We start from the raw sequence: 19,090 nt of genomic DNA on the forward strand, positions 1-19,090 counted from the left end.
TCGTGCCTGATTGTGAAAGTGACAACACTGGAATTCTTCAGAAGACATCTGACTGCCTGATCAGAGCATTCAAACAATGTGTTTGCCTTTTTAGGCGGAAACACTGCTGTGTATGTGCAATGAAAGATCCTATCTGTATTTCTCCTGAATGACAAACTGAAAAAGAAATGTGGCATCGGAACAAGGAACAAGACTTTCGATGTAACAAAGCATCCCATTAAAGTTATGACATTCAATTTAAGTTAATTGAACATTCAGTTTCGAGAATCCCTTCATCTTTTCAAAGTTATGTGTGATAACTCTGTAAACGCTATTATTCATTGTGTAAATGTAGCTGTCAGAGACAATGATGGCCAAATCATCCCTGATTGATAAAGCAAAAAGTGGAGGAAGGAAGACAGGGGAGAGGATGATGAGGGGAAAGAAAGAGGAGTGAGGGGCTGACCTCTCTCCTGCACTGTCAGACAGATAAGAGCAGTGATGGAGATTCTTAATGGACTTAGGTGACCTTTCAACATCCCGGTTTTCATCTACCCTGTAACATCTTTAACTTCCTGGAGTCATTCCTTATTTCTGATGTTAGGGCAAGTTGTCTCAATAGAAGCAAAATATATTAGGCCAATATGGAACACAGAAATTATTCTTGGTGCCAGAAAAGTAAAAGTAAAAGCTACTGTGGCCAAAACAAAAGAGCTCTTACTGAGAAAACCCTGCTGTTTCATAACTCTGTTTGAGGTGTTATTTAAGAAGTTTGAATAACTTTGTACTTTCCTCCACAGAGAGGTTTTAAAATTCCATTACAGTTACCAGCACATGCAGCTATCCAGTTTGTTTAGTTTCTCTGAGTCACTGGTCCTGAAGCGCCTGCACAAATAGATGTCTGGAGGGATAGAGAGGACTACTGGAAAAAAAAAAAAAAAAACAGCTGAAAATTTTTCGTTCTCTGTGGCTTTTAAACCAGGCACTGTGGCTTTCTTTCCAGGGTGTCATTACATCAGAGAGCGGCACAAGTACTCAAGTAACAAACATTTGTAACAAAAATTTTCTACTGCTTCTTTGGTTTTACAGGCAGAAGGGAATGGGTGCCCCCTCGTGGTGTTCAGTGTAATTTTTTTTTAAAACGGTTGTACATAGATTTTGATATTCTTTGGTCCAAAATATACAATACTAATTCTGTATGGAAACATTGTACATCATTCTTAGTGAGGATGAGGAAGCTCATTTCAGCTGCTTGTATCCAAGATCTCATTATTTTAATCATGATCAGTTTCTCATGATCAACAGTGGTGATGCATTATGGCTCAGTCCCCAGGACATGATGTCTATCTGCCTTTCTGCCAATCTGTCTATGTATCTTGAACACGTATCCTTTCTGGAACACATTGGTGGCAGCATCATGCTATGCGGAACCTTTTCTTAAAAAGATCTGTAATATTTATTTAAAATCCAGTCAATCCTGTCTTTCCTGGCCATTGATTAGGTAGCAAGATGTTTAAACTTGTCTATTGAGGAGAAATAATTTCCATGATTGAAGATTAAGTGAGTCATTATCTGGTTCAATAATTCTTAGAATTCAGCTTCTTGTTTCATCTTGTTTCATGAAAGCGCATAATTATGAAAAGTATTTTATAATTTCCCTGAACACTGTTTCTTAACACACCTCATAACTAGTCATCTGAATATTTCTACATGTGTCAGGACTTGAAATATTATCTTTGTGCACTGAAAAAGTGAGATTACAGTAATTTATTGCGTATCTGTACAAATCAGATGAAAAAAACGAGTAAAATATAAGATTAAATTTTACATCAGCCGTACATTTGAAAAAAGAGGGACAACCGAGTTGCTTCAGAAGTTGTGTTACTGCTTTCCGTCGGTAGAGGGCGACGTCAAATTTCAGATGACAGCGCAGCAACTGGACCAAGGAACTCGTTGACTGTGTGTTAACGGGGAGCATCTCCTCTGACAAAAGCTTCCATCGCTTCAAGTTGATGATTCACAGGCTCCGCAAAGTCATTTCAAAGCCTCTGCTACAGTCACTGCGTCAGCTTTGTGTGCTGCGTCACTGTCGAAAACTGTCCTCCAAAATGGCTTTTCCTTATCCCCAGGCTTACCGCGACGAGGCTGTTGTGAGTAAAGGGGACTCGCTAACCGACTAGCCTGGCTTGCTAAATCACTGTGGGGGGTTCATTCATTTCAATGAGCGTTTGCTTTGTTAGCATGCTAGTTAGCTTAGCCGGGTGATAGAAACCAAGCTGTCAGACCTGATCATTTAATTATGCGATTCCTAAAGTAAACAACTTACACATTACAATGTGATATTTTGCCGGCCTCGTATCTATATTGCCTATTGAGTTTTTGCTATTATTATCCTTACTTAGGTGGATGACTACCATGGTTGCAAAGTGCCAGATCCGTACAGCTGGCTGGAGGATCCAGACAGTGAGAAGACACAGGTAAAGCCTCATTGGTCCTCTGTCACAGACACAGGAAGTCCTATGAGGAAAAAACAGAAGACACTTCCACACATTACAGTGTTGGCAACATTGCAAAGATGGCAATTAATGTAACACAGCTTTAACCTTTTCTTATTATATTTGTCACAACAAATGTAACTGAAGCGAAAATAGTAGCAGCAGATTGATAATAACATTTATCATTCTATGACTTTTTTTGAGTTGTTAACATAATGCTGACCCTATGGGCTCTTTAAATAACATAAAATATAAAGGTGGTTTCTTTTCCTCACTTACATAACCCTCTTTAACATTGTACATTATATTGGTTAATCTTTATGAATTCAGTCATAAATATCTCTGTAGATTGATTAAAAACTTAATTTTTACCATTTCATAATGTCAACCATCAAAACCGTCTGATTATTCAGACCATATGTTGGAAGTGAATTAAAATTTCTGAGAACAAATACCCAACTTTGTGACATACCCATTCATTTCAATTTTCATGCAGAACACATTTTGTTTTGCAAACATGCACAAATCAGTTACCCTGCTGCATTTACCTCTTGATAAAAAGTCATAAAATTATAAAGAATGTTGTTTAAGTGGAATCTGGTCATCAATGAAGCTGACAAATTTCAGCAAGTTTGTCATATCTGCTTAGAGACTGAAGCATCCATAGTTCACAAAAATAAAATGTGTGGCTCTCTGATTTCCCAGTGAGTTAAGTAGAAAACTCTGGCTCTTCTATATGTGTCTTTTTTTAATCTGCTAAAGTAAATAAGTGACATATAAGTAAATCATGATTGTGTGAAACCTTTTCTCTCTCACCAGGCCTTCGTCAACGCTCAGAACCAGCTGACGTTGCCATTTTTAGAACAATGTGAAGTGCGGGATCTCTTCAAGGAGCGCATGACAGAGCTGTACGACTATCCAAAGTATAGTTGTCCGTTTAAGAGGGGAAGCAGGTGAGATATTCTGCACAGTGTTTTGATATTCACTCTGAGGTGACGGTTCCCAGTTTGACCTCTTTTTTTCCATGTATTTTTAGGTATTTTCACTTTTACAACACAGGACTCCAGAACCAGAGTGTGATGTATGTCCAGGAGAGTTTAGATGCTGACCCCAAAGTGTTCTTAGATCCAAACACGTTTTCTGATGACGGAACTGTTGCTCTTCGAGGTATTCCATCAATTATACTTTACTTTTGTCAGACAAGTTAATGATCATGTGTTCTTCAATAGCAACTTTTCTTCAATAGCATTTTTCTAATAAAAATAAAAACAATGTTTTTATTTTGTGTTCTTCTCTGACATTATCGAGGTTACGCATTTTCTGAGGACGGAGAGTACCTGGCCTACGGGACCAGCGCAAGCGGGTCCGACTGGGTGGAGATCCACTTCTTGCGGGTTGAGGGTGCTGAACCTCTGGAGGACCGCCTGGAACGAGTCAAGTTTAGCTGCATGTCCTGGACTCACGATGGGAAAGGGCTTTTTTACAATTCGTACCCAGATCAGGAGGGCAAAAGTGATGGTAAGACATAAGATTTCTATTTTTGAAATGAATATAAATATATGTTCTTAATGGTTCAGAAATTAGACTTTAACTGAGACTATGGTAAGGAAATTTTGCCCCATTGTTGTTTTTAATAACCAAGGTTGTATTTATTCTGGTTGTTTTATTTAACTTATTGTGTTACACCTCGCAGGCACTGAGACCTCCACGAATCTTCATCAGAAGCTTTACTATCACATTCTGGGGACTCCACAGTCTGAGGACGTGCTGTGTGCTGAGTTTCCTGACCACCCCAAATGGATGTGTGGTGCTGAGGTGGGCCTCATAGTTCTTTGATGCTTCCAGATAAATGACATAAATAGACTACATGTGCAAATTGATGTTTAAGGCAGCGGTTAGTGACAGGAGAGTAATTTCAGGTGTCAGACGATGGCCGCTATGTGCTGCTGTCAATCAGAGAAGGCTGTGATCCTGTCAACAGACTGTGGTATTGCGACCTGGAGACAACTCCTCAGGGTATTACAGGTATTCCTTTTTCTATTTGTCTTTCGTAGTATTTCATTCTGTGCTATTTGAAATTACCTGATAACATTTTTTTTCTTCAAAAAGTTGCTTATAACTTTAAAAATAGCTATTCTTCTATTTTTAAAAAGCAACTAAATCTGAAATGACAACATTTTGTGCAGTTCTATTTGCTATGATACAGACTTTTTATTTGTTTTATTTCATTTAATTTTGCACAACATTGTGTTTTTAGGACTTTTGCCCTGGATAAAGTTGATTGACAACTTTGACGCGGAGTACGAATACGTGACCAACGAGGAAACCTTGTTTACTTTTAAGACCAACTTAGACGCCCCGCGTTACAGACTCATCAATATCGACTTCGCCTCTCCAGATCAGGGAAACTGGAAGGAGCTCATCCCTCAACATGACAAAGATGTCATTGGTGAGCTTTTGGAAAATTTTATCTCTCTCATCACAACCCACATATTTAATACACCATATTTTATCAGGGTTTGTGTCACAGATCAACATAAGCCGTAAATAATCCTAAAGTAGATGGAAGTTGATAAGAATTGATCAAATATGGATGCAGCTTCCTTCAGTAGTATTTTGCTGCATTTAAATCTGCGTGTCCTTTTGTGGTATTTTTTAAAATCAGATTTGCATATTTAGATGTGTTTCTCACGCTCCTTCGCAAAATAGCTCAATTTCATCTTTGACTTCTTGTGGTTTTACTGGTTCTTAGAGCTGAGATCAAATTTAAAACCGGTGAACTTTATTTACTAATTATGTGAGAAATGCAACCACAAATGGTGTGCAAACTTTTTCAGAGCTCCGCAATGTTAACCTGATTTTAAAGCCCTCACTTTCTGTTAATTTTCCCATGTCTTCCCTCCAGTGTTCGCTACCTGCACCTACTCCAGCTACCTGTTCGTATGTTTCCTCCACGATGTGAAGAATGTTTTGAAGATGTACCGTTTGAGCTCAGGGGAGGAGCTGAGAACCTTCCCTCTTGACGTCGGCTCTGTCGTGGGCTTTACAGGACGGAAGAGAGATTCGGAGATCTTCTACTATTTCACCTCTTTTTTATCACCAGGTAGAAGACGCTGTGCTGTTGCATAATTAATGAATACGGTGTGTGCTTTTTACAAACCAGTAGGCTAAATATTAACAGTGCTGCTTGTTTGTGTATATTGAAATGAAGCACCGGTTCCCAGATGAACTTGCTGATCAGAGTCAGCCATTATTTTTTTTTGAAACAATAAAGGGCTGTACTGAATTTTAAAAATATTTGGTCTTTTTGATTAATTAAAGCTCTTAAAAATTATTCCTAAAAAATAGTTTTTTTTTTTTTAGTCTTATTGTTGACAGTGGACATTAATGAGGTGATTAAGGTGAACGTGTTGCCAAAAAGCACAGAAATTTCAATTTAGCTTAAAGCCTGTTATTATAATATTGCACTTATTAATCCTACCTTTAAGACATTTACTTTATGGTTCAATAATAATACATAAAAACATGAAGAAAAAGAGCAAGATATATTTTCAAATTTAAAATCCCATTTGCTTTTGTTTTTTCTTGTTTCAAAAAGCTAATTTACATGTATTTAAAAACAAATTACTTGATAATTTAAACCACACAGGGAAATAACCTTCCGACTTCCTTTCCATGTGATTTAGAAAAGCACTAAATGTTTTTGTTTCCCTCCTTTCCAAGCAATCATTTACCATTGTGACCTAACTAAGGAACCACTGCAGCCCCATGTCTTCAGAGAGGTCACTGTCAAAGGTTTCAACCCTGCGGACTACCAAACAACTCAGGTAACACAGTTTAAGAAGATAAACTTCATAGTTGTATAGATTTTAAATACTGACATACTCATATTTTTTTCTGCTAAACCATTTTATGATTAAGCAGTTGTCTTTTTTCGTTAGATTTTCTATCCGTCCAAGGACGGCACACAGATACCGATGTTTATCGTTCACAAGAAAGGCATCAAGCTGGACGGATCCCATCCAGGTTTCTTGTACGGCTATGGAGGCTTCAACATCTCCATCACGCCGAGTTACAGCGTCTCCCGACTCATCTTCGTCAGACATCTAGGAGGCGTTCTTGCTGTGGCTAACATCAGAGGTGGGGGCGAGTATGGGGAGACCTGGCACAAAGGTAGGCAGCTCAAGGCCCGGCAGTTTATAAAACATGTATTTGGGTTGATGTTTAAAACCACAATGATGTATTTGGTCTTCTTTAGCTGGAATGCTCGCGAACAAGCAGAACTGCTTCACAGATTTCCAGTGTGCAGCTGAATATCTCATCAAGGAGGGATACACGTCGCCGTCCAAACTGACTATAAATGGAGGTTCTAACGGGGGTTTACTCGTTGGTATGTATCCTAGAGACCGGATGAGTTTTGGTTTATATTCCAGTTGAGAGCGTCGTTAACAGAACACCTTGTCCCTCAGCGGCCTGTGTGAACCAGCGGCCTGAGCTGTTTGGCTGTGCCGTGGCTCAGGTGGGCGTCATGGACATGATGAAGTTCCACAAGTTCACCATCGGCCACGCGTGGACCACAGACTTTGGCTGTGCAGAGGACAAAGAGCAGTTCGAGTGGCTCATTAAGTAAGACCTCCTGGGCAGAATTGTCCATCTGTCTTTTGTGTTTTTAACCTTTTCAGAGGAAAGAAACATAACTGTCCTTTTTGAACCAGGCCCTTCAGATTAAGAGTGCTATACTCAGGTTTCTCTTTTGCTTATGAACTCCTTTAAGCTATCTCAGTATAAAACGTACACAATCTAATTTTGTTATTGAACTTTTAAACAATAACAATAGAAAGTACAAAAAAACACACACCACTGAATCCACTACATTTGGGTGATAAAATAGCTCTAGTTATATTTTAAACTGATATGTGGTGCTACAAATAATGATCATTTCTGTGATGGGTTTGTCTATTGATTATGCTGACAATCAGGGGATAAAATTGACATATTTCACAGATTTTTTTATTTATTGATTTTTATTAGAAATACACTACAAGATGCAAAAAAGCAGTAACAGCATTCCTTAATCTGATAATTTGTAACACAAGGTACATCTGCAGCAAAATAAGTATTTCTACCATCAACATGTGTAAAGCTCGGCCACTTTCTGCTTGACTTAACATTAATTACTGCTCTAAATATATTCTTTTAGCAAACAAGACTTTAAGCCTGTACACTACAGTGAACAATCACTCAGTTACTTGACCATTATTTCAATAAATGATTAATCTGAATCACTTCAGTTCTAATGATATGTTTGGTCTCAATAGTTTTGACTTTACCCTGTGTAATATTTACTATTTAATATCTGTTAGCTGTACTGCATGTAGTTCTTTCTAATTATTTCTAATTTCCCAGATACTCGCCACTGCACAACATCCACATCCCAGAGGGCAACGGGGTCCAGTACCCAGCAGTGCTGCTGCTGACAGGAGACCATGATGATCGGGTGGTGCCCCTCCACTCGCTCAAATACATCGCCACCCTTCAGCACGTTGTGGGTCGCAGCGCCAAGCAGACAAATCCTCTGTTCATCCTCGTGGACACAAAGTCGGGCCACGGAGCCGGGAAACCCACCAGCAAAGTCATCCAGGAAGTGGCCGATACCTACGCCTTCATCGCCCGCTGTCTCAACCTGTCCTGGGTCATATAACATCAGCCTGAGTGTTTGGCTTGTTTCCCTTTACTCAGATTCAGAGGACTGTTTGTACCGACGATTGACATGATCTTTTTAACACTTAGATGAGATGTTTAATGAATCCAAGCTGTTTACCCAAGCTCCGTTATTTTTCCTTTTTAATATAAACCTGTCAGTGTTTCAGCTGCACAAACCACACACATCAAGCAGCCCATATACTTACTATATCGTGGGCCATATTCATGGCTCTTTGCTGCCTGTATGCCCAGGAATTTTAAATCAGCCATTTCAGTCTTGAGGTCAGATGTTTATTTAAGGTTTGTCTGTCCTCCAGGAGCTCCCATCGCTGATGCATATTATTTAATTCTTCTTTGTGCACAAAATGGAGCCCATGGAGTGTTGAATGATATCACTGTTCTATAGTGTTGTGTATATGAGTGCACTGCAAGTAGACAGCATAGCCGATGTTTTCTGTGGAAATTTGCAAACATAACATTTTGCATTGATGGTGTGCGTGGATGTAATAAGATCGGTTAACTTTTTTTTTTTTTTTTTGCAAATGAAAGTTTTCTACCTCTTGACTTGTGCTGATTGTTTACCTTGTTAAAGGGAACGAGACACAATGCCAGAACTACAATAAACTTTTTAAGGACTGATTCATATTCCCTTATTGTGTAGAAAATGCATGGTGTCGACACCCTGCGGCAAAAATGCTGAAGGGAAGTTAAGTGGAAGGAAAAAGTGCTCAAAGCCAACAGAAAAAATTTCATTGTTGACAAACTCTAGCATGAAAGGAAGCCTGACCGAGAACGGAGTGCAAAAATTGTATATACTTTTCAGCAGACTGCAATAAAAAATGCCTTTTTATTAGTCTAATGGAATATGTCTGAAAAAACTAGCCAAACCCTAATTGTCTGACATAATCTCCTAAAATGCATTACTTATTGGGTAATGAGTATGAATGCCTCTGAATTCAATTAACAGAAATAAATTTTCTGCGATTTTCTACAGAATGTGTTACGACCGCCGACTAAATCTGAGCTTTCGAAAATATAAGAAATTATCTCAAATTAAATTATTAGTAAATATAAATCTCGTCCATTCCCCTTTTTTCATATTAGCAATGTTTCTCTTGGTTGTGCAACCTATTGTTTCTGAGTGCGTGCATCCCGCCAGCAGGGGGCACCAGTCATCCTTAAACCAACCCAACACGTGGAGGAGGAGCAGTAAATGAGGGTGGTCCGACATGGGGTCCTCCATGGGGATTACTGATCTTACATGGCTAATGTTCGAGACAACTCTTTTGTCCTACTTTTATGTGGGTGGGAAAAAAAATGCTTGGAAAAACAAAGAAACTCATTTGTAAATTTGTTATGCAGTCGACACCGTCGAACACAGATCTGAAAGAGGGAAGCTCATTTCACAACAAATTATGGATAAATTGCAAGTTTTAATTTTTACAGAATTATTAGTTTTATTTATTATTATTATTTTGATTTGGTGATTCACTGTGTCCAGTTGTACTTGTCTGTGCTAGCCTAATGCCAATAAATAAAATTATTTATAATTTTGCTCAATTATATATAAATAACTAAAATACTTAACTGAATACCACTTAGATGTGTTAACATGGTTGTAATTGTCAGGATTTAAATTGATTACTTGTTTAAAATAAATAATTTTTAAATAAGATACTTCAGTCAATGAGAAAAGAAGCTGAAAAAAAACTTAGTTGGGCCTAAAAACCAGTGGAAAAAAGAAGAAATTCTTCATCTTGATGATTTTGCCTGCTCTGTAGGCCTAAAGAAAATTATTTGTTTGCAGACTGATTGTCAGTGCAGTTATGTACAAGTGATAACACAACGTATTTACAAAAAGAAGAAACAGGATGAACAAGTTATCACAAAGCAGAAACAGTTTCAGATTTGGAACACATACAATTTACTTTAAACACGGCCAAACTTCAACTAACTGGAAGTAAACTATCTCTCTCCACTTCACATTGACCACTGAAGTTTTGGGTTAAAATTGAATTATCTAGGTTTGATTACAGCAACATTGCTGTAGGTAATAAATAAAATTACAGTTTAACAAGCTAACGGGTCAAAACACTGATTTTCCTTCCATTAACAGAAGGACAAATTAGCACACATGGTCTTGATAAATTTCATTCCTCACTATATATTCTTGGATGAAATGATTCATCAAGCAAGGTTTGGAGAAAACCTTTTATTCCCTCATAGTTTATGTGCTTACCTTACTTTATTAAGTGCTTTTAGTTAATCATCAGCAGATAAATTATTACTAAACAATCAAAGTCAATTAGAAGCTATACACATTGAGTCTTTGTCAGAAAAGCAGTATTCCTCTAAGACTACTTTAAAAGTCATGCTTCACCATCAAAAGAGACAATTAGAAATACATTTTTGATTATTAAAAGGTAAAAACAAGCAAACAAAAATAAAATTTTAATGTTCAATGCAGTTCGTCCACCCGCAGAGGGAAATCGAAGATTCGAAGTCACTAGGTGGCGCCCGAGAAACCTGAGAGTATAATCCATAAACTCTTACTTCTACAACTTTAAAAATCAGTTTCACATAAAAGTAAGAGGCGCATTGCCTGTCAAATGGTTGTATTTATTTAGCTGTCACATGAGTCTCCTTATTTTGAATTATGAAAAATTAATACGCCACTTGGAGCCATTCAGAAGGTACTATGTTACTCTGCGGAATACTGAAGTACCTTGCATTGCTTTTATCAAGGCACTGGCACCATCAAACGGGTTCCGGGGAAAAATGTTGTGGCCCTCATAAATTTGCTCACAAGCCTATTCCACCCCTACTACATGTAGATGACAGCAGCCACATACATCTCGTTATTATTTTTAATTTGCTACAGATGTCTCACACCAACCCTTCCCCACCATCAAGGGTTATTATAACCAGAGAAAGGCAACATATCTTCATCATGGGGTTAATTAATTTACCATTATTAGCTGTAGAGTACTTCATGGAAATGCTATTCGGTTCACTCACTCTATCCAAAGAATGTCAACATTTTAGGGTCTTAGTAATGTAAAAATAATACTACCACATGCTTTTTTTGTTTTGTTTTTTGTAATGCAAAGAACTGAAGAATATTATCAGTCAGTTATTGGGTCATCTGGACCTAGTCAAAACATTCTGGTCTTAAATTGTTTCAATCTAACCTCAGCAATAAATAAAATGATCTCTTTTTTCTACCTCACCATCTTCTGACTGGGTCCCAAATCTGGTAAGGGTTCTCTGCAGGCACCGATGTAGGCAGCATAGCCCGGTCCAAATACAGCTGTCTTTTCAGCATAATCAGATTCACTTATTCAATTTTTAGAATAATGTAAGGCATTTTGTTGCACGTGATATGATGTGCAACAGAAAATGAAAAACATCCTTTCAGTTGCTTGCTGTGTCTATTTTTAGGAGCTGGAGTCAAACAGTCAGAAGTCGTGAGAACTCCCAATTAAGTTGTTTAATGTGTTGCGTTTTTTTTTTATGTATTTAGTACAAACGTGTGCGTACCCCTCCTCCATCTGAGTGTCTGTGTTTGCCTGACAACTGTTGTTCTTCAGAAACGAAAAGCTCTGTTCACTCACAGTTTTTATGCAATGAGTCATACATAAATCCCTTTTCAGATCTCTGTTCTTGCTTTCATCGGTCATAAAAAAAAATGGAAACAGAAAATAATCAAATTTCAATAACTCAATATATTTTGGTTCGATAATTATAACCTACAGTTCATTATCAAGTTTATGCGTCAACTTCATCCAAGAATCTGATCAGATCTATTTATTTTATTGCTTATGATACTCAATCTATTTTACTTGTTATCTCATCTAACTCAGAACTATGAATTATTCAGAAACAAAGACCAAAGAGTAGACAATCAATAATTATGCAGGAAGATGTTCCTCTCAAGTATTTTAGCTTTTCTTCTGTTCCTCTTCACCCGTCTGAGTTTGATTATTTTCGAGTGGTCACAGGAAAACAGGTACACAGTTCACAGCGAGGCAACAAAAACATTACACAACACCTGACTCAAGGTGATTTACACCTTTACAGATTTCAGCTACTTCTTCATATCCTATTAAGCTTCAGTTGTTTGTTTTGTGTCTGTGTGTTGGTGTGTGTTTTAATCCAACAGAAGTTGTTTTTAACAAAAGCATTTAGAACCAGATACTCAATAAATGTAAAAAGCATGTAAGGGCAAACAAGGTTGGTTTTTATGTTTATTTTATATTCTTCATTTGAACCTTCTTGAGTCTGAAATGTGTTGTTGTTTTTTTTCCTTTTCTGAGGGAGACTTTGCCAGATGAAAGTTATTTAAATCTAAATACAAGAACACAATGAAGCAAGTCAGGGTGATCATATATTCAAGGTCTTAAGAGCTCGCAGTTTTTAGTCAGGAATGTTTTGAAAAGAACTTTTTAGGATACAAGCATTAAGCAAAAATACAAGAACAAAGGATTCTGGGAGTGCTATAGAAAAACCAATTTAAGGACCACAATTTATATTAACTCTATTCTGTTCTCTCCTTTTGCTCTAATGAAAGCAAAAACACAGATAACGAAGAACATGGGAATTCATTCTTTTTATTCCCTATAATAAGTTTAGAATACAATTTAAAAAATGTAGCCAATATTGTTTCCTAACTTATATGTTATATCTTTTTTTATTCTCCCTGAAGTAAAGGCAGTGATTCACAGAAATATGCTGGATAAAACTCTCACTGATAGTCAAGGTAAATGAGTAGTGTCATCTGCATAAAGCAGAACTGTTTCTATCTATCTATCTATCTATCTATCTATCTATCTATCTATCTATCTATCTATCTATCTATCTATCTATCTATCTATCTATCTATCTATCTATCTATCTATCTATCTATCTATCTATCTATCTATCTATCTATCTATCTATCTATCTATCTATCTATCTATCTATCTATCTATCTATCTATCTATCTATCTATCTATCTATCGGCCATTTTTGAGCAATACTGAGGTTAAAGTGAACCAACAGGTGGGGCTGTTAGCACCACTCTCCCTCCCACTTTATTTTCCCGATCAAATCCCAATCACCTATCTGAAAGCCTCTGGGTTTTACTGCTGTATTGTAAGGAGAACAGCAGATGATAGATCTATGGGAAAAAAGTTTGGGGGTTATGAAATTTAAAAACTCGCAATAAATTTACTAATGCATTGGGAAGATGATTTTTTTTTAAAAAACAGGATATATGGTTTGGGGTGGTATTTTGGGACAAATGTTTGCTTCAGCTTTAAACAGGCAGCCCTTTGAGTGGTTGAATGCTGATTGTGGACAAGCTGAGTGGGGGATGTGAAGTATGGATCATTATCAACAAGGGAAAACGAGGGGTGGGGGAGAATGGGAGCATGTTGGGGGTGGCCACACATTCCACATGGTTTAAAAGGTATAGATGATGCCACACAGAGAATTTTTTCCCCCTTCTTCTTCTTCCTTAACGGAAATCTTGAATGGGGACACTTTCCTTCTGAATTACCGCACGCACCATTTCAACTCTAAACATCTTGGCGTTCGTGGTTGAAGGAGCAACTGCGCAGAGCGGCATTACCTTCTGGGTCATGCACGGAGGCAAGTTTGGAGTTGAAATGAGAATATGGAGTATCTTGGAGCTGATTTCCCAGAACTGAGCCGCAGCTTCCCAACAGTTGCCTCCTGGTCCAGTGTGACACGTTTCCAACAAATCTGCCCGACCAGCCGCGCTGTCGCAGCTTGTGTTACAGACTCACTATAAAATATTCATCCATGGAAAATCTCTTTGATTTCACTCGGCCATTTGTCTTCAGCTTGCCGCGCAGGTTAGTGCCAGCCTAAACATGTGACTCAAACTGAAGCATCCGCACAAGAAAAAAAAAAAAAAAAAAGTCTTGGCCGAATCACAGATCTCATTCAGCCACAGAGTGGGGGAAGAAAAAAAAAGGGAGCATGTCTACTTCCTCAACTGCCTCTCCTACAGGTGAGTCTCCAGAAATACGTTGACCCAACTGTAAGCGTTTACTGCTTTTGTTATTATTATTATTTATCTACATGTTTGCCTTTGGTGGCACGGAAACACACGTGAAGCTGATCTCATTGACCTGAAATGACCCCTGTCCTCTTTTCAGTCACAATCAAAGATGCGCGCACATGCGTGAGCCTTCTTCTTCTTCTTCTTCTTTTTATCGGAACAAAGCTGCGTGCTCTGACTTTACAAAACATGCGCGATTGGATTTAAAAGGGAACTGTGAATATTTCCATCCATTACGTGATCGCCTCTGAATCGGCTAATTTTAAAAAAGAAATGAAGAAGATTTTAGTTGGGAGAGCCAATCTATGAATGGACTGTTGAATGGATGACCTCCTTATGACGTCAAAAGCCTGCAAAGAGACAAAAAGTTTAATAAGGAGCATTCCGTCCACTCGCTTTGCCGGCATAAAAAAATAAAATAGTGATGAAAAGTTGAATCGGACGGATTCAAGCAGGAATTTGATGTGGTCGTGGGCGTTTTTAAATTTCAAGTGAATTTTGCGCGTCCTGAGCAGAGCCGCTTTTCCGTCTACCCCTTTCCCGTGACGTCACCAATATTTCATTCACACATATTCGCTTTTATACCAGACTGAGAAAACCAACAACTTTAATTACGTTCCAAAAATAATCTACTTTTGGTTTTTTTTGTAAAAAGAAAAGAAAAAAAAAGAAAAACTTACTCATCCCTTCCCTTCACTAAATGCAAAACCCGATTTGACCCATTGAGTGCGTTTATACAATTATTTTAATGGAAACGAATCGAATTTAAGTTTACAATGTTAGATATTTAAAAGTATAAATACAAACCCAAAGGTGTAGTTTTATTATAGGCGGTTTGTGAAAAACATGAAATAAACTAAATCGAGGGGGGGAAAAAAAATTCTTAAAGTTAATTTCTTTTGTCGGTGCTTTTATGTTCTCTGCGTAATTATTTTTCGTTGAGTCCAAATAATATTTAACGAATTCCGGAGCTTTATCAAAGGGAGATGTTTATTATAACGTAATAAAGATCGCTCCTGATTTAATCCCGATGTTTAAAAAAAAAAAAAAGAAAGAAAATTACTACACAATCTGGAATTACGTAAACTATGACGTAACAACCGGAATAAATAATTAATAAATCAACTTTATGTTGAGTGGTACATATCAATCACTTTTATACATTAAATAAAAATAAACATTACAGAGCAGATGACTTGCCTGGTTCCCACTGTTTACCCTTTCCTACAGAAAGTTTTTTTTTTCCTCTTTCTTTTTTAAATAACGGATTGGTAGCTGGAATGCATGAAGTAAACGACAAAAAACAACCCCCCTCACGTAAAAAAGGCAAGAGACACGGGGCTCAATGAACCCTTTGAACTACATTGACAGGAGTAGGGTGAAGGCAAATTTCCTCTGGGAGCCTACAGGGTGCAGGAGTGGGGGTTGGGTGGGGTTAGCTGGGGTGATGGAGTGCAAAATCTGCTCAGAAGGTTGGTATTCAAACAACTCGGGAATCTGGCTTTGTTTATCAGGTGCTCACAAATGCAGATTGTCCTCACCCACCCCCCAAAAACAACAAAAGAGAAAAAACAAACAAACAAAAAAAAAACATCAGGATGCTTTCAGGATTTTTCCAGATGCATCAATGTAACTTCCTGTTCACATGATCAGAGGTCTCAAAGCTATCCCCTCAGCAGTTCTGTTTGCCATAAATTGTGGTTGAACTACTTGGTGTGGCAATAAGCACCAACCCAAACCACAATCCAATTTGTTTCCCCATCCTTTAAGGAGAAAATGATAATGTTTCAAAACATTTTCATCAGCTTCTCATCTGCATAGGTCTTCAAATGATGGCGGATACCTCAGATGTTTGTTTAATCATCCAGTCATGGATGGTGATTGATGTTAAACAACTTTTAAATTAATCAGAGGTATGTTGCACGGTTTGATGAAACAAAATCCCATAGGTCAAGCTAAAAGAAAGCATTTTTTGACACCTTTATGTGCAAATGTATACTAAAGTTGTATGAACGCAGGCAGGCTTTATCAGTACACATTTGTCTGTTCTAAATCTCATAAAATAATTTCTACATTAAGGTTACTTTAACATCATGTTTTTTCCTAAAGTTATACTAACAACCAAGCAGAGTTAGCTGACATGCAAGACACTAAGAATAGTTTGTTTTAAAATTAAAGGAAACTATTTTTTGTTTGTTTCTGGCAGAAATGATCTTTCAGCTCTAATGTTTTAATTTTAAAATATAATTAATTAATGCTAAACTAGAATGTGGAATAAGCACTATAGGCCACTAAAATAGTTGTGTTATGAAATAAAACAACAACGGTGCACATGTTGAATTAAAACTGCATCTGCAATAAGTTATTTCTTTTTATACTTTTTTTGGGAAAACCAACTGCTTTTTTTGTCAGCTCTTGTAAAATAAATAAATAAATTAATTAATTAAAATAATAAATCAAGAACAATTTACTCAAATCCAGATCAGGGGCCTTTCTCATTTCAAGATGAATTGCTGGCCAAGTACCTCAATATGCTTAACAATCTATTTTAAAATGCAATAGTTTATTCCAGATTGCAGTACAATTAATGACAAAGAAATAATCATTGGTTGTTTTACTGTGAAAATCACTAATTACAAGAATGTATTGTGCAAGAATGTATTGTGCATTGCTTCAGAGTAAATAACTGTTACACAATTGGGCTATTATTGAGAAATACAATGATTTACAGAGTAATTTAAATCATATTTCAACATGAAAGTTCCCCCTATGCTTAAAAAGCTAAAACCAGCCTTATTTGACTGGAATAGACAACAAATGAAAAGCTGAAAAAACGAATAAGAGCTTAAAATAAATAAACGAAAATCACTGGGGATGTTGAAATATCGAAGACAGTTTTTCGATCTTGCTCCACAGCTTTTATTTCTAAAAACAGACAGTTCACAGTTATGCCACATTTGTTTGTCTTCATTAATCAGCAATGTCTGAACGTATGGATCAATGTTTTCTTTGAACACATGAAATAAAGGAGAGTACATAAAATAGACAAAATATCCTGACATGCATAAGAAGCAGAAGGAAGCTGAAGCTTCTTTTAATATCTAATGCTTTCTCCACTCTTAACCATCTCTAGGCATTTTCCTTCAACTGCATGAAAAACTGTTTAATTTTGTTCTTTTTTTTTCTTATGGCAAAACAGGGAGAAGTAACCATTTGTGGCTGAAGAAAAGTCTTAGAGAAATGAGTACTACTAAATGCAAAAGGCTGTTTTTATTTCTTTCCACTTGTTTAAAATAACTAATCACAATTTAATCAAATTTAAGTCTGCAATCTAACTTTTTAAAAAGGGTTATCATTACAGGAAGAATTGATGTGGAGTAAGGGAACCTACATTTACTGTCTAAAAAGATCAGTCTTTCTCATTAGTGCTATTATTCTTACCAAATCCTGGGATTTTATTCATTGTTCTTCCTTGATCATAGTCAAACAAAGCTGAAAATAAACCAATCCCTTATAAATGCATATAAAAACTAACATATTATTTTGGAATGCTTTTAGCTTGAACAACTATCACAAATAATCTCCGACTTTCTCGTTTTGTTCTTTTAGATGAAACAAGTCTGGCAAAAAAACAAACAAACAAAAAAAAAGATCCTTTTTGTGAAGTGTTGCATAAAAATCTAATAACTTTGGTTTATTTGATTTAGTTATTCCAAAATAAACAACTAAAAAACATATCACAAAGCTTGGGATCAGTATGAAAGTTTTTATAAATATATAAAAAAAAAAAACCCTGCATATTTAGGAGAGCAAAATGAAAATAAAAAGACAACCAGTGTGTTACATTAAGTGAGTGAAGGACAAGCTTTGCTAATTTCTGACTCATAATTACTTTTAATTGCAGAGCATTATTAAGCTGTTAAAGCTTAACGAAGGAATCCTGTCTTCATCTAGATATTTTTAATCAATGTTTTTTTTTTTAAACAATAAAATCACTTTAGATTTCATGCCTCTCGAAATTCACAAGAATCTCCTTTTCCCATTTTGTTTTTAAATACCTCCTTGTAGCTAAAACAAAAACACAAGCCACTCATGCACAAGTACTCCCTCTCTTCCACATGTTGGTGAACAGCTCAGGGGTGATCTCCCCCGACTGTTCCTGATCAGAAAGCTCCTGTTGGGGATATGAGTGAGGGGATAACATCTGACATTGGCATCCAGCCCTCTGACCCCAACCGTAATTCTGTGGTGACTGCGGAAGCCTTCACCACAAGCATCTTCAAAAACAGGACCTTTTGCGCGGGGCAGGGGAGCAAGAAGTGGTGGGCTTGGATTGGGCTGGGCTGGGGGTAGGGGCAAAGCCTGTGAATTCCGGAGGGCGGACTCTTTGGCGGTGGGTGGGTGGGGATATGGGCTTGTTTTTGTTTCATTCCTTCCGATGTGTTTTTCCCTCTCTCCTTACAACTGGGAATAACCCCCTGAGAAATGTCCCACCAGGGTTAGGTGTGAGATAAGATGAAGGGGTTAGGAGGTGTGGGGGTGGTGGGGGGATCTCCAGGAGCAGACTATTTTTCATGCTTGTTGTTTTCGAGCTGGTGGACGGCCTTGAGGATTCACAACCATCCCCTCCTCCTCTTTTCTCTCTCTCCCTCGCTCTCTGCAGCGTTCTGTTTTTGAGCTCACGGAAGAAGAAGAGGAAGAAGAAGAAACGGAACAAATTGTTGTGGAGTTTCAAGTTATGCAAAACCTGCCAGATATAATCACCGCTAATTGAGTCTCGAACCTGCATGGAATTTCAACAATAAAGACCGCACAATCATCCATTCATCCATAGTTCTCCTTGTAT

General features: G+C 37.3%; 1 protein-coding gene across 1 annotated transcript; it reads left to right on the plus strand.

Annotated features, from left to right (window-relative positions):
- The first annotated feature begins 1,932 nt into the window (after positions 1–1,932).
- prep (prolyl endopeptidase) lies at positions 1,933–8,816 on the plus strand. The gene is made up of 14 exons (XM_055054519.1): positions 1,933–2,129; positions 2,382–2,456; positions 3,294–3,427; positions 3,511–3,641; positions 3,783–3,992; positions 4,168–4,289; positions 4,394–4,499; positions 4,732–4,923; positions 5,380–5,577; positions 6,198–6,301; positions 6,416–6,647; positions 6,733–6,864; positions 6,944–7,100; positions 7,881–8,816. Exons 1-14 carry the CDS (start codon positions 1,992–1,994, stop codon positions 8,173–8,175), a joined length of 2,226 nt encoding a protein of 741 aa, XP_054910494.1. The 5' UTR covers positions 1,933–1,991; the 3' UTR covers positions 8,176–8,816.
- Positions 8,817–19,090: the final 10,274 nt, after the last annotated feature.

Source organism: Poeciliopsis prolifica, unplaced genomic scaffold, assembly GCF_027474105.1.
Source record: "Poeciliopsis prolifica strain line A6 unplaced genomic scaffold, Auburn_PproV2 SCAFFOLD039, whole genome shotgun sequence".
Taxonomy (NCBI): Eukaryota; Metazoa; Chordata; class Actinopteri; order Cyprinodontiformes; family Poeciliidae; genus Poeciliopsis; species Poeciliopsis prolifica.

Coding starts and splice junctions, on each gene's coding strand:
- prep (XM_055054519.1), top strand. CDS start 1,992: ATGATTCACAGGCTCCGCAAAGTCATTTCAAAGCCTCTGCTACAGTCA. Junction 3,642..3,782: donor CGGAACTGTTGCTCTTCGAG/GTATTCCATCAA, acceptor GACATTATCGAG/GTTACGCATTTTCTGAGGAC. Junction 3,993..4,167: donor TCAGGAGGGCAAAAGTGATG/GTAAGACATAAG, acceptor TACACCTCGCAG/GCACTGAGACCTCCACGAAT.